Source organism: Erpetoichthys calabaricus, chromosome 12, assembly GCF_900747795.2.
Source record: "Erpetoichthys calabaricus chromosome 12, fErpCal1.3, whole genome shotgun sequence".
Lineage (NCBI taxonomy): Eukaryota > Metazoa > Chordata > Cladistia > Polypteriformes > Polypteridae > Erpetoichthys > Erpetoichthys calabaricus.
In genome coordinates, this window is record NC_041405.2 from 1,172,837 (window position 1) to 1,187,352 (window position 14,516).

General features: G+C 46.2%; 2 protein-coding genes across 2 annotated transcripts in view; both read left to right on the forward strand.

Moving 5' to 3' along the window:
- On the forward strand, positions 1 to 13,478 carry LOC114661635 (uncharacterized). Its single transcript, XM_051934830.1, has 15 exons — positions 1 to 97; positions 878 to 1,080; positions 1,185 to 1,313; positions 1,400 to 1,497; positions 2,666 to 2,792; positions 3,817 to 3,911; positions 4,007 to 4,187; positions 4,279 to 4,390; positions 7,256 to 7,458; positions 7,586 to 7,714; positions 7,791 to 7,888; positions 8,849 to 8,975; positions 10,046 to 10,140; positions 10,236 to 10,416; positions 13,138 to 13,478. The coding sequence occupies exons 2-15, from the start codon at positions 882 to 884 to the stop codon at positions 13,248 to 13,250; spliced, it is 1,887 nt and encodes a 628-aa protein (XP_051790790.1). The 5' UTR covers positions 1 to 97; positions 878 to 881; the 3' UTR covers positions 13,251 to 13,478.
- The window catches only part of LOC114661629 (sulfotransferase 1C2-like), a 23,413-nt gene continuing 8,918 nt past the window's right edge, over positions 22 to 14,516 (forward strand). Inside the window, exon 1 of the mRNA XM_051934756.1 lies at positions 22 to 97. The gene's annotated coding sequence lies outside the window, so the exon portion shown is untranslated. The remainder of the gene's footprint in view (positions 98 to 14,516) is intronic.

A 14,516-nucleotide genomic window follows, 5' to 3' on the forward strand; every position in this document is an offset into this window, starting at 1 on the left:
TTATTATTTTGTCATTGCACGGCACATTCAGGGGATCAGAAGACACAGCACAGCAATCGGGACATCAGTGGGATCAGCAGCGGGACCCTCACTTTAGGTAATGGGGAGTATGGTATGTCGACTGTGGCGCCTGGTGACGGCGATCACTCTGTCAAGCCTATCGATTCAGTGATTGATTAAGCAGGGCTGCGGGGCAGAATGGTGTGATAGCCTAAAGTAATCAGCGGATCAGAGGTGGAGTGCACAGACATCGATGTCGGCTAACAAGTTTCACGGCAGGTGTTTGTCTCTCAGATTTTTCCTGTAAATACCAGCATGGTGGCCTCAGCTCTCCTCTTCAGCCATTCATAAGAAAGCAGTTGACACAAATATGTCACAAAAGACAAAACCAGAATGACAGGCTGAGTCTGAAACATTATGACATATCCAGGGAAAAGTGACAGGAGATCAAATACGATCGGTTAGGGTTATAGGGTTAGGATCATCATGGATGTACCACAGGCCAGCAGCCACACCACCTGAAGCTAAGTGTGTTTGTGCCTGGGCAGTACTTGGTTGGGAGATGTAAAATGGTGGTCTTGTCTGGGACATCTTTCCAAAAGAGTAAGGTGTCCTGTCTGACACACTGAGCCCCTCAACTTGCCGCACACGTGCATGATGGGTGTGTTCACATAAAGTGGGTGCTCACTCCGGACTGGCGCTATATACTTTTGTGTAGAAGCTGAATCTCACACTTAGTTGTAGTCTCCTTGTTTGTGCCTGAGGAGGTCCTATGGTTGTCGATGTGTCAGCTGGATTTGTGTGGACAGTTTGTCCCACAGTTCTATGAGTGGGTCTCAGGTCTGCACATTTATGCTGCCATTTTGTGTCTCCACAGCACGATGTCTCAGTCCCCTGGTGCTCCTCGTCATGAAGCCTGCAATTCAGGGCCCCCACATCCAACCAGAAAAACTGAGTGTGAGAGACTTTGTGAGATAAAAGGTGTTCCATTCCTCTCCTCCATGTGTGAAATCTTTGACAAGGTAGAAAAGTTCCAGGCCAAAGCAGATGACGTTTTAATAGCCACCTACCCCAAGGCAGGTGAGTGACAGTGACACGCAGATGACAGATTGAACTGTCATGTCACCCAAGCGCCATCTGCAGGTACTGAGCTTCTCTTCATGTCTTTTTAACTTTTCGCCAAGGTACCACCTGGATGATTGAAATCGTGGACAGCATTCGCCAAGGTGGCATCACAAAAGAAATCAAAACCATCCCCAGCCACGAGCGCGCCCCATATCTAGAGATGAACAGCCAGGACATGATTCCGTCAGGTAAGCCCCTCTGAGCCAAGCCAAGTGGACAACAGTGGACCCCACAAAGCCTTCCCTTTTCTTTGTTGGTCTTGGTGTCTCTCCAGGTCTGGACCTTCTGGAAGCCATGCCATCTCCTCGACTTGTTAAAACTCATCTCCCATTCCAACTGGTGCCGCAGTCCTTCTGGGACAAAGGGTGCAAGGTAAGCTCAGGGAACGTTGTCATCATCCCGCTCCTTTATGATGTTCTGATACTTGAAAGTTCCCAGGCACAAAGTCCCAATAACTTCAAAAAAATGACAACTGGGGGTTTGGGGGCATCAAAGCCAGCTTGTGACGAGGGCAGATCTGTTATTCAAAAAAATGACCAGGGGCACAAAAGGCAATGGAGCTGCCTGAGCAGCAAGGCAATCCAACAACAAACAAAATCCCACCAGAGAATCCAGGAGGCAAAGCCAAAAACAGCAAGGGTTCCAAGTTCCAGACGAATCATAAAAGACCAAGTGGGAACCCTGGTGGTCTCAGCACACCACGAGCCCACTCAGAATGGACTGCAAGGAACTGGGGTTGTCTTCACCTTCATAGGGTAGAAGGCAGTCCCTGGCTAGGGTGGCCCTTGGGGGACCACCTCAACGCACAAGGCACACAACAAAGACAAAAATGTGGATCCGTAAAGCCAAAGCAACATTAACACAAACAAAGGAATCACAAATAAAGAGGACATTGAGCCCCATGGAGCCAGAGAGGAGCCCTGCTGGCTGACACACAACATGATCTTGATGTGCTCCTCCAAGTCCACTGTCACCCCAGGAGTGTCCCGCTTTATCAGGGGGTCCCTCCCAGGTCTCGACCTTCTTTACCCGTTTGTGTGGTTGTGGGCTGCTGGTGGTCTTTATTAGGACCGAGAGGCCTCAGCCTTGTGCTAAGCCTTTGGGTCCTGCTGCTGCTGTTCGCCTCATTGTGGACCCCACTTATAGACCTCCTAACTTCTCCTAACTTTGTCTTCTGTTTTGATTCCATTTTTTTTTTATTGCCTCTTTGTTTAATCCTTTGGTTTTTTGACTTCACCATTCTTTTTGTTAATAAACTTTTAAAGATTGTTGTTTCTCCTTACTTGGGTCAGTGGGTTTTACAGTTTTCCTCTCCCTTTTTGAAATGTATGAGATTGGCCTTTATTGAGTGTGAAGCCTGATTTTGAGTGTCATACCAGGTCTGCTTCATATTTCATGACCTACATGGAATTTTAGGATCTGTTTTGGAGTTTGAAGCCTTCTGTTGAGCTCTTTGGGCCTGTAGATCTCAACGATGAGGTCCACATGGCGCTGCTCATAAGATGACACATCGCTTCATTGATTGGATTTTTTGTTCCAGGTGATTTACGTTGCCCGGAATGCCAAGGATGTCCTTGTTTCATACTACTTCTTCCAGAAGACGTTCATCGGTCTGCCAAATACGGGCACCTGGGATGACTTCTTTGAGAGCTTTCTCTCAGGAAATGGTGAGCAAGTCTTTGTGAGTGCATGAGGATGGCTATTCGGACCTCCAAGAAATGATGGAAGACCTGTGGTTTCTGTAGGAAGAGTGCTGGGAAGGCCAGCAGGGGGAGCTTCATCTGTGGTTTGTGTGTGGTTTGCAACACCTCAGGACAGTGACGGGGGCACTGGGCTGTAAAAATGGCACCGTCCTTCAGATGAGATGTAAAACCGAGGTCCTGACTCTCTGTGCTCATAAAGGATCCCTGGGTATCCTTAGCAAACTGTACGGTGTGTCCCGATGTCCTGGCTAAACTGTCCACCTTGGTCTGGTCATTCTGGCCCCCTAACTTCCTAATTATTTCTCTCACCACTTCACTACCTAATAGTTAATGTGTGGTGAACATACTGGTATGAAAATGGCTGCTGTTACATCATCCAGGTGGATGCTGCACATTGGTGGTGGTTGAAGTGGCCCCCCACTCACTATGTAAAGCTCGGAGAGAAGTGCTATATGAATGTAAGGAATTATTATTAGTTACTATTAATCTCTATGTTCTTAATGGCCAACTTCTAAGCCAGTGGTCATAGGCAGGTTCCATAATCCATGGAGTCATTTTCCTCCTCCTCCTCCTTCTTCTTCTTCTTCTTTATTCCGATGGCAACTTCTCATCATCTAGGCCCCCAAGACTCAAAATTCACGTCACTTTGTTCTTAATGGCTGACTTCTAAGTCGGTGATCATAGGCAGGTTCTCTGATCCATTGAGTCATTGAGTCATTGGAGCCTACAAGCACAGGCCCACAATGGCTCATCTGCCTAACTATAAACTTCTTCTTCTTTGTTATCTTCCTCTTCTTCTTCTTGGTGGTGCTTTCATGTAGTCTCCATGGACTGCTGAGGACCTTCAGACGGTCGTATTTCATGCCAGCTGAGTCCTGATACAGCCTAGTGAGACTGGAGGTCATGCCTATTGATTTAATTCTTCTCTGAACTTCTCTGATGCTCGTGCCATCACCTCCACTATCTTCTCTTTCCTTCTTCTTATAAGTGGAATGTGGCTCCTGGTTTGATCACGTGACAGGCTGGTGGGACGTCAGGGAAAAGCACCAGATCCTCTATGTCTTTTATGAGGACATCTTGCAGGTGAGCCTTCATCTCTCAGTTGGAAAGTGGTCTCTATGCACCAGGGTATCAGGTGGGCTTTGCTGCTGATGTTCCATTATCTGCCATTGTTTCAGGACCCAACAAGGGAAGTGGAGAGGGTGGCATGTTTTCTGGGTCACACACTAGACAAAGGGACGATTCAGGAAATTGTGAAGCACACCTCCTTCAACATGATGAAGGACAACCCCATGACTAACGCCAGCACAATGTCCACCAGTGTCCTGGACCTGAGCATCTCGCCCTTCATGAGGAAAGGTCAGTGCAGCTCAAGTCTGCTGTCTCCAGTCTCATTCTCTGGGGGTCTCACTGCCCGACCGTTGTTACTGTTATTTAATTGTTCATTTAGGCCAAGTGGGAGACTGGAAGAACCACTTCACTGTGGCTCAGAATGAAAGGTTCGAGGAGGAGTACAGGCGGCGAATGGCCAAAACATCACTGCGTTTCAGAACGGAGCTCTGAGCTTGGGACGAAACTGACGGAGCGGATACATCGGTCTTACAGCGCTTTGGAGCCCTCTGCTGGACATCTCGTGCATTGTTTAAATTTAGGATCTTGGATTTGTATACATGGAGACATAAATTGGTGTTGCTTTTATCTAAATGTGGAAAATGTCATCCAGTCCGCTTCCTAGTGGATTTACATTACATCTCAAGATACTTATATTGAATAAATGATTGAAAAGGGAAATACTGCTTGTTTTATTATTATTATTTGTTATTTATTATGAAATATGTTAATATGTTTCTATATTTATTTTATTTATGTCGACACTGTTTGTATGAAGATCTAACTTTTGCCTCTTCAGATATGTGGAAAACGTCAAGAATTTTCATGCGGTGTATTTGCTATTTCTTACGATTGTAGATCAGAAATTAAGAAAAATTAAACGATAAGGACTTCTTCAGTCAATGCTTCTTTGTACGACCTCCACAGTCCCCGGTCCAACACTAAATGACGAGCTCCAGCGCTGCGGGCAAAAGGCAACAAACAAACAGCACGGAAAAAGGGTCCAAAATCAATCGACAGACCTGAAACCAAGCCACTAATTAACAATACCTAATGGAAGATCAGATTTTAAGCTATTAAATAAAGAAGACAAGCTCAAAAGCACACACAAAGGTGGTGTATCTCATGCAAAAAATATGAATAAATAATAAAGAAAACCACAACTTACAGCAATCGAGTTTCATGACCAGCGACATTTGAATGACTGCTAAAGGAGGAAAGTATTTAAATGCACAGTCCTCAAGTTTAGCAACTTAGCATTTCACTGCATGTTTGCACAGGGCGTACACATTGTATGTGACAAATAAAATTTGCTTTGATTTTTCTTTGATTTACATGCGATCTGTTTCTTTGCCGGTGGGCTCTTCCACTCAAACGTCTAGCTCCTCCCAGCCTGCTGCCACTCAAACGTATGGCTCCTCCCATTCTCTCAGATACGCCTCCTTCCAGTCCTGCCTGTAAATCGCTTCCTCCACTCCGCTGCATTTTCTCTCAGATCCAGTAGTCAGCACTAAGTCATTTATAACGCTCTAACATTTTGTTGTTGTTTTCTTAAATGTCTTCTGTGTACAGACAGCAGGAATTTTGATTTTCGAGCATTCAGGGGGTCCACGTGGTTTATTAGGAGTTTCCGGGCGGTACTGACTCCCTCTGTTAAGATATGAACATGAAGTGCAGTAAGTACAGTGTGACAGACGTATACCTTTTCATAAATTCAATAATTGTATGCATCAATTTATCACTAATAGGCTCCAACAGTTCATCTATATTATACATTTATTTGTTTTAATATAAACAAAGTATTATCTATCTATCTATCTATCTATCTATCTATCTATCTATCTATCTATCTATCTATCTATCTATCTATCTATCTCTCTGTCTGTCTGTCTATCTATCCGTTTGTCTCTCTGTCTGTCTGTCTTGTAGTGTATCTGCACACTTGCTTGTAAATCATCTCAAAAATCCCCTAAGAGTTGTGTTGTACTTTAAGGTCTGTATTGGTGGTCTTATTGCCACCTGTATAATATGAGGTGGTATTCCATGTGGAGAGTTGCTATATAAAATCAGGTGTGATCTTTTTAATCAGTTTCTGTCAAAACGTTAACATGGATTTGAAGGCACGTGAGGACCCAAGGTTGGAGTTTAGACCCACGCGTCAATTGCTTTTAAAATCTGTTATCTCAGACCAGTTATGACATGGACAGTAAAAAAAAAATTGCTAACCAGGAACTTTGTTTGCCCGGTGTGACCAAAGTCCAATAGTCTTATTATTTTGAAATTGCAGGTCATAGTCAGAGGAGCAGAAGACACTCGTCAGATCGGCACGGCAGTCGGGACATCAGAGGGGTCAACAGCAGGACCCTCACTTTAGGTAATGGGGAGTATCGCCTGTCGAGTGAGGCGCCTGGTGACGGCGATCGATCTGTCAAACCAATCGATTCAGTGATTGATTAAGCAGGGCTGCGGGGCGTTAAGGTGTGACCGCTTAAAGTAATCGGCGAATCAGTAGTGGAGTGCAGAGACATCGATGTCGGCTAATGAGTTTCACGGCAGGTGTTTGTCTCTCAGGCTTTTCCTGTAAATTCCAGCATGGAGACCTCCACTCTCCTCTTCAGCCATTCATACGAAAGCAGCTGACACAAATGCAGCCAAAGACGAAACCAGAATGGCAGGCTGAGTCCAAAATAAGTTCCACATATCCACGGAAAAGAGACAGGAGATCAAATGCGATCGGTTAGGGTTAGGGTTAGGATCGTCATGGATGTACCACAGGCCAGCAGCCACACCACCTGAACTTCAGAACAGCTCATCCACCTGAAGCTAAGCATGTTTGTGCCTGGGCAGCACCTGGATGGGAGACCAACTAGGATAAAGCTTAGGGTGATGCTGGAGAGGTGTTGGTGGGTCCAGCAGGGGGCGCTTATCCTGTGGTCTGTGTGTAGATCCCAATGCCCAATGCAGCGCAGTGTTCTTCAGAGGAGATGTAAAATGGTGGTCTTATGAGATCCTGGGGTGTCTTTCCCAAAAGAATAGGGTGTCCTCTGTTGTCCTGTCTGACTCACTTAGCCCCTCAAGTTGCCCCACACATGCATGATGAGTGTGTTCACATAAAGGGGGTGCTCACTCCGGACTGGCGCTATATACTTTTGTGTAGAAGCTGAATCTCACACTTAGTTGTAGTCTCCTTGTTTGTGCCTGAGGAGGTCCTATGGCTGTCAATGTGTCAACTGGATTTGTCTGGACACTTTGTCCCACAGGTCTACAAGTGGGTCTCAGGTCTACATATTTTATGCTGCCATTTTTTGTCTCCACAGCACAATGTCTCAGTCACTTGGTGCTCCTCGTCATGAAGCCTGCAATTCAGGGCCCCCACATCCAACCAGAAAAACTGAGTGTGAGACACTTTGTGAGATAAAAGGTGTTCCATTCCTCTCATCCACATGTGAAATCTTTGACAAGGTAGAAAAGTTCCAGGCCAAAGCAGATGATGTTTTAATAGCCACCTACCCCAAGGCAGGTGAGTGATGGTGACACGCAGATGACAGATGGCTTGGGGAGAAGCAAGGAAAGTGAACTGTCATGTCACCCAAGTGCCATCTGCACGTACTGAACATCACTTCATGTCTTTTTAACTCTTCACCAAGGTACCACCTGGATGATTGAAATCGTGGACAGCATTCGCCAAGGTGGTATCACAAAAGAAATCAAAACCATGCCCAGCCACGAGCGCGCCCCATATCTAGAGATGAACAGCCAGGACATGATTCCATCAGGTAAGCCCCTCTGAGCCAACCCAAGTGGACCCCACAAAGCCTTCCCATGTCTCTGTTAGTCTTGCTGTCTCTCCAGGTCTGGACCTTCTGGAAGCCATGCCTTCTCCTCGACTTGTGAAAACTCATCTTCCTTTCCAACTGGTCCCGCAGTCCTTCTGGGATAAAGGGTGCAAGGTAAGCTCGGGGACATCATCATCATCCCGCTCCTTTACACTGTTCTGATACTGGAGAGTTCCCAGGCACAAAGTCCCAATAACTTCCAAAAAGTGACGACTCAGGGTTTGGTGGGGACTTCATAAAATTAAAGATCTGTTATTCAGAAAAATGACCTGGGGCCCAAAGAAGCTCCATGAAGCTGCCTGAGCAGCAAGGCAATCCAACAACAAACAAAATCCCACCAGAGAATCCAGGAGACAAAGCCAAAAACAGCAAGGGTTCCAAATTCCAGAAGAATCATAAAAGACCAAGTGGGAATCCCGGTGGTCTCACCACACCACGAGCCCACACAGAATGAACTGCAAGGTACTGGGGTGGTCTCGCCTTTATGGGGCTGAAGGCAGTCCCTGGCTAGGGTGGCCCTTGGGGGACCACCTCAATGCACAAGGCATAAAACAAAGATATAAATGTGGATGCGTAAAAAGCAAAGAAAAACACAAAAGAAAAGCCAAAGCAACATTAACACAAACAAAGGAATCACAAATAAAGAGGACATTGAGCCCCATGGAGCCAGAGAGGAGCCCTGCTGGCTGACACACAACATGATCTTGATGTGCTCCTCTGAGCCCACCATCACCCCAGGAGTGTCCTGCCAGGTCTCCTCTTGACTTCACAATTCTTTTTGTTAATAAACTTTTAAAGATTGTTGTTTCTCCTTACTTGGGTCAGAGGGTTTTACAGTTTTCCTCTCCCTTTTTGAAATGTATGAGATTGGCCTTTATTGAGTGTGATGCCTGATTTTGAGTGTCAGGACCAGGTCTGCTTCATATTTCATGACTTACATGGAATTTTAGGATCTGTTTTGGATTTTGAAGCCTTCTGTTGAGCTCTTTGGGCCTGTAGATCTCAACAATGAGGTCCACGTGGCGCTGCTCATAAGATGACACATCGCTTCATTGATTGGATTTTTTGTTCCAGGTGATTTATGTTGCCCGGAATGCCAAGGATGTCCTCGTATCATTCTACTTCTTCCAGAAGACGTTCACTGGTCTGCCAAATACGGGCGCCTGGGATGACTTCTTTGAGAGTTATCTGTCAGGAAATGGTGAGCAAGTCTTTGTGAGTGCATGAGGACGGCTACTCAGACCTCCAAGAAATGATGGAAGACCTGTGGTTTCTGTAGGAAGAGTGCTGGGAAGGCCAGCAGGGGCAGCTTCATCTGTGGTTTGTGTGTGGTTTGCAACACCTCAGGACAGTGACGGGGACACTGGGCTGTAAAAATGGCACCGTCCTTCAGATGAGATGTAAAACCGAGGTCCTGATTCTCTGTGCTCATAAAGGATTCCTGGGTATCCTTAGCAAAGTGTACGGTGTGTCCCGATGTCCTGGCTAAACTGTCCACCTTGGTCTGGTCATTCTGGCCCCCTAACTTCCTAATTATTTCTATCACCACTTCACTACCTAATAGTTAATGTGTGGTGAGCATACTGGCATGAAAATGGCTGCTGTTACATCATCCAGGTGGATGCTGCACATTGGTGGTGGTTGAAGTGGCCCCCCACTCACTATGTAAAGCTTGGAGAGAAGTGCTATATGAATGTAAGGAATTATTATTAGTTACTATTAATCTTTCTGTTCTTAATGGCCGACTTCTAAGCCAGTGGTCATAGGCAGGTTCCATAATCCATGGAGTCATTTTCCTCCTCCTCCTCCTTTTTTTTCTTCTTCTTTATTCCGATGGCTACTTCCCATCATTTAGGCCCCCAAGACTCAAACTTCACGTCACTCTGTTCTTAATGGCTGACTTCTAAGCCAGTGCTGATAGGCAGGTTCTCTGATCCATGGATTCATTGAGTCATTCAGTCATGGAGTTATTTTCCTTTTGAGTCATCAAGCAGAGGTCCACAATGGCTCATTTTGCCATGGGTCAATACATCTGCCTGACTATAAAATTCTTCTTCTTCTTTGTAATCCTCCTCTTCTTCTTCTTAAAGGTGCTTTCATGTAGTCTCCATGGGCTGCTGAGCACCTTCAGAATGTTGTATTTCATGCCAGCTGAGTCCTGATACAGCCTGGTGAGACTGGAGGTCATGACTGTTGATGTAATTCTTCTCTGAACTTCTCTGATGCTCGTGCTGTCACCTCCACTATCTTCTCTTTTCTTCTTCTTATAAGTGGCATGTGGCTCCTGGTTCGATCACGTGACAGGCTGGTGGGACGTCAGGGAAAAGCACCAGATCCTCTATGTCTTTTATGAGGACATCTTGCAGGTGAGCCTTCATCTCTCAGTTGGAAAGTGGTCTCAATGCACCAGGGTATCAGGTGAGCTTCCCTGCTGATGCTCCATTATCTGCCATTGTTTCAGGACCCAACAAGGGAAGTGGAGAGGTTGGTGCATTTTCTGGGTCACACACTGGATAAAGGCACAATTCAGGAAATCGTGAAGCACACCTCCTTCGACATGATGAAGGACAACCCCATGACTAATGCCAGCACAGTGCCCACCAGTGTCCTGGACCTGAGCATCTCGCCCTTCATGAGGAAAGGTCAGTGCAGCTCAAGTCTGCTGTCTCCAGTCTCATTCTCTGGTGGTCTCACTGCCCAACTGTTGTTTACTTACTTAGACTTAGTTCCTCCCATGCCGGGTGGTTCATTGGGCGCCAAGAGATCGGCAACGAATTCGGTCAGTGGCAGCAGCTTCAGCTTCGTCCCGTGATATGTCTATAGTGCATAGGTCTTCGTTGAAAGAACGCCGCCATGTCTGTTTTGGGCGGCCATGCTTTCGTGTGCCACGGGCGGGCGTCCAGCTCATAGCGATCTTTGGAAGGCGATGTATCGGTTGCCGGAGGATGTGGCCAGCAAATCGAAAGCGGCATTCTGCTACAGTGCTCGCTAGAGGTTGGGTAGCTGTTCGTTGATGGATTTCGCCATTTCTGACGTGGTCCCAGTAGGGGACCTTCAGTATTCGCCGTAGGCAGCGTTGCTGAAAGACGTTCAGGTGTCTCATGATCGCTGCAGATGACTTCCAAGATTTGCTCGCCAATATCGCCACAGGGATGATGGTCGTGTTTAGCAGCTGTATTTTTGTTGGCAGTGTAATGGCGTTGGATCACCACATTGGTCCCAGTTGTCGCATTACTGATAACACTTTCCCAATGTGGCAGGCTACGTCGATGTCTGTCCCCCTGTCAGGTGCCATGGTGCTGCTGAGGTAGGTGAAGCGGTCGACTTCCTCATGTTGTTGTTGGTCAATGGAAACCGGGATGTTTGCGCGGACATAGCCGATGCGCATGACCCTGCTCTTGGCCTTGCTAATTCAGAGCCTGATTTTTTCCGCTGCACATTGTAGTAGTTCAGTAAGAGGGATTGTTGGGTGGGGCCAATTAGAGTGATATCGTCCGCAAAGTTCAGATCTGCTATTCGTCTCCCATCATGGCCCTGAAGGCCATGGTCGGCATGTCCAAGGGCGTGGCGCTTGATGAAGTCAAGTGCCAGCAGGAATAGAAATGGCGAAATGATGAAGCGTTGGCGCACGCCCGTGTCGATCCGGAAGGCCTCGGAGATGCTGTAGTCCATGCGTACGTAGCAGCTCGACTCATGGTATATATTTCGTAAGATGTTGACGAACTCCACTGGGATGCCATAGACTCCAGCAATTTTCCATAGTGTCTCTCGGTGAATACTGTCGAAGGCCTTAGTAAAGTCAATAAAGTCTTCTGGGACGGTCGCTGTTTCCCAGCACTTGTTTAGGAGAGATGTAAAATGGTCTATAAGTGGTTGTCCTGCGTGTTTTCACATTTCGGGAGTGATTTTGTCCATGCTGGGTGTGCGACCAGTCTTAAGGGCTGCAATCGCCGATTTGGTTTCGGCTGACGTGATCGTTCCAACTTCGACTGGAAGGTCGTTTGTCGGTGTTAAGAGATCGTCCGCGAATGTTGATGTGGGTTCTGGTTGGTTCAGGAGCTCAGCGAAGTGCTCGACCCATCGTTTTTCTTGTGCGTTGGTGGTTAGCAACAGGTGACCGTCCTTTGCTTTGATTGGTACACCTCTCCCGCTGGGCGCACCACTTAGCTCTCGGACGATCCTGTCTAGTGTTTTAGTGTCGTTCCTGTCCACAGCTTCTTGCGCTTCATGTCCTTTCTTTTCGATCCAATCTCGCTTATCTTGGTGGCAGCTTCATTTGACCATTCGATTGGCAGCTCGGTAGCACTCCTCTGCTGTGGTGAGACCAGGTCCTGGGGGCTCCTGATCACGATCTTGTTTCAAGCGGCGCTGTGCATCGATTAGGTCCCAGGTGTTATCTTTTATCCAGCGTTCTCGGTATGTGCCTCGTCTTCGACCGATTGTAGTTATGGCAGTTTCGATGACAGTCTGGTGGAATTGTGTCCAGTCATCCTCAATCAGTTCTTCACCGCCTGTTTCTGCGAGTATTTGAAAGCGATGTCGGAGCTCAAGTTGGAACTATTGGGCTACGGGTGTCTCTTTGAGCTTTGTAACATTGAAGGGTCTTGGTCGCTGAGGTTTAGGCGTTGATCGCATAAGTTTTAGCCGGCATTTGGTGACTAGTACATTATGGTCAGAGCCGACATCCGTTCCTCTCCAGCTTTTCACATCTAGCAAGGACGAGCGCCATCTTTTGCTGATGCAGATGTAATCGATTTCATCTTTGTATAGTCCTTCTGGAGACCGCCACGTCATCTTATGGATCATTTTGCGCTGGAAAAAAGTATTTCTGATGCATAGATTGTTCATGGCACAGAGTGAGCACAGTCGCTCGCCGTTGTCGTTTGTTCGAGCGCCTGATCCATGCGGACCCATTGTTGCCTCGAAGCTCGAGCGGTCACCATTTAACTGAGCATTGAGGTCCCCCATGACAAGGAGCAAATCGTGGTGTGGAGCTGGTCGTAGAATGCTTCCTTTGCTGCTTCATCGGATTCCTCTGTTGGGGCGTATACCTGGATGACTGTGACTTTCACCTGTCGGGATCGGAAGCGAGCGGTGATAATTCGGTCGGATACTGGTTTCCACTCCGTGAGCGCTGCTGTCGCCTGTGATGAAAGTACGAGTCCAACGCCATGCGCATGTTCGGTGCTATGGCCAGATTAGAGAAGCATTTTTCCATCACTAATTATGCATCCTGACCCCGCCCATCGTATCTCAGCGAGGCCTAAAATGTTTAGGTGGTAGTCATCAAACGCTCGGAGCACCTGGGCGAGGTAGCCTGTTCGACAGTAACCGTTGTTACTGTTCCTTAATTGTTCATTTAGGCCAAGTGGGAGACTGGAAGAACCACTTCACTGTGGCTCAGAATGAAAGGTTCAAGGAGGAGTACAGGCGGCGAATGGCCAAAACATCACTGCGTTTCAGAACGGAGCTCTGAGCTTGGGACGAAACTGAGGGAGCGGGTACATCTGTCTTACGGCGCTTTGGAGCCCTCTGCTGGACATCTCGTGGATCGTTTAAGTTTAGGATCTTGGATTTGTATACATGGAGACATAAATTGGTGTTGCTTTGATCTAAATGTGGAAAATGTCATCCAATCCGCTTCCTAGTGGATTTACATTACATCTCAAGATACTTATGTTGAATAAATGATTGAAAAGAGAAATACTGCTTGTGTTATTATTATTATTATTATTATTATTATTATTATTATTATTATTATTTGCTGTTAATTATTATATAATATACTATTATGTTTCTATTATTATTTTATTTATGTCGACACTGTTTGTATGAAGATCTAACTTTTGCCTGTTCAAATATGTGGAAAACGTCAAAACTATCCATGCGATGTACTTCACTTTTTCTCACGACTAAAATAAACAAAAAAAAACAATAAGGACTTCAGTCAATGCTGCCGTGCGCGACCTCCACAGTCCCGGGTCCAACACTAAATGACGAGCAAAAGGCAACAAACAAACAGCACGGAAAAAGGGTCCAAAATAAATCGACAGACCTGAAACCAAGCCGCTAATTAACAATACCTAATGGAAGATCAGATTTTAAGCTATTAAATAAAGAAGACAAGCTCAAAAGCACACACAAAGGTGGTGTATCTCATGCAAAAAATATGAATAAATAATAAAGAAAACCACAACTTACAGTAATCGAGTGTCATGACCAGCGAAATTTGAATGACTGCTAAAGGAGGAAAAGTATTTAAATGCACAGTCCTCAAGTTTAGCAACTTAGCATTTCACTGCATGTTTGCACAGGGCGTATAATTGTATGTGACAAATAAAATTTGCTTTGATTTTTCTTTGATTTACATGCGATCTGTTTCTTTGCCGGTGGGCTCTTCCACTCAAACGTCTAGCTCCTCCCAGCCTGCTGCCACTCAGACATATAGCTCCTCCCAGTCTCTCAGATACGCCTCCTTCCAGTCCTGCCTGTAAATCGCTTTCTCTACTCCGCTGCATTTTCTCTCAGATCCAGTAGTCAAAGTGAACTTTATTGTCATCTCCACCACATACAAGTATACAGATAGACGAAATTGCGAATCCAGTAGTCAGCACTGTGTCATTTATAACGGTGTAACATTTTGTTGTTGTTTTCTTAAATGTCTTTCGTGTACACAATGCAGGAATTTTGATTTTCGAGCATTCAGGGGGTCCACGGGGTTTATTAGGAGTTTCCGGACGGG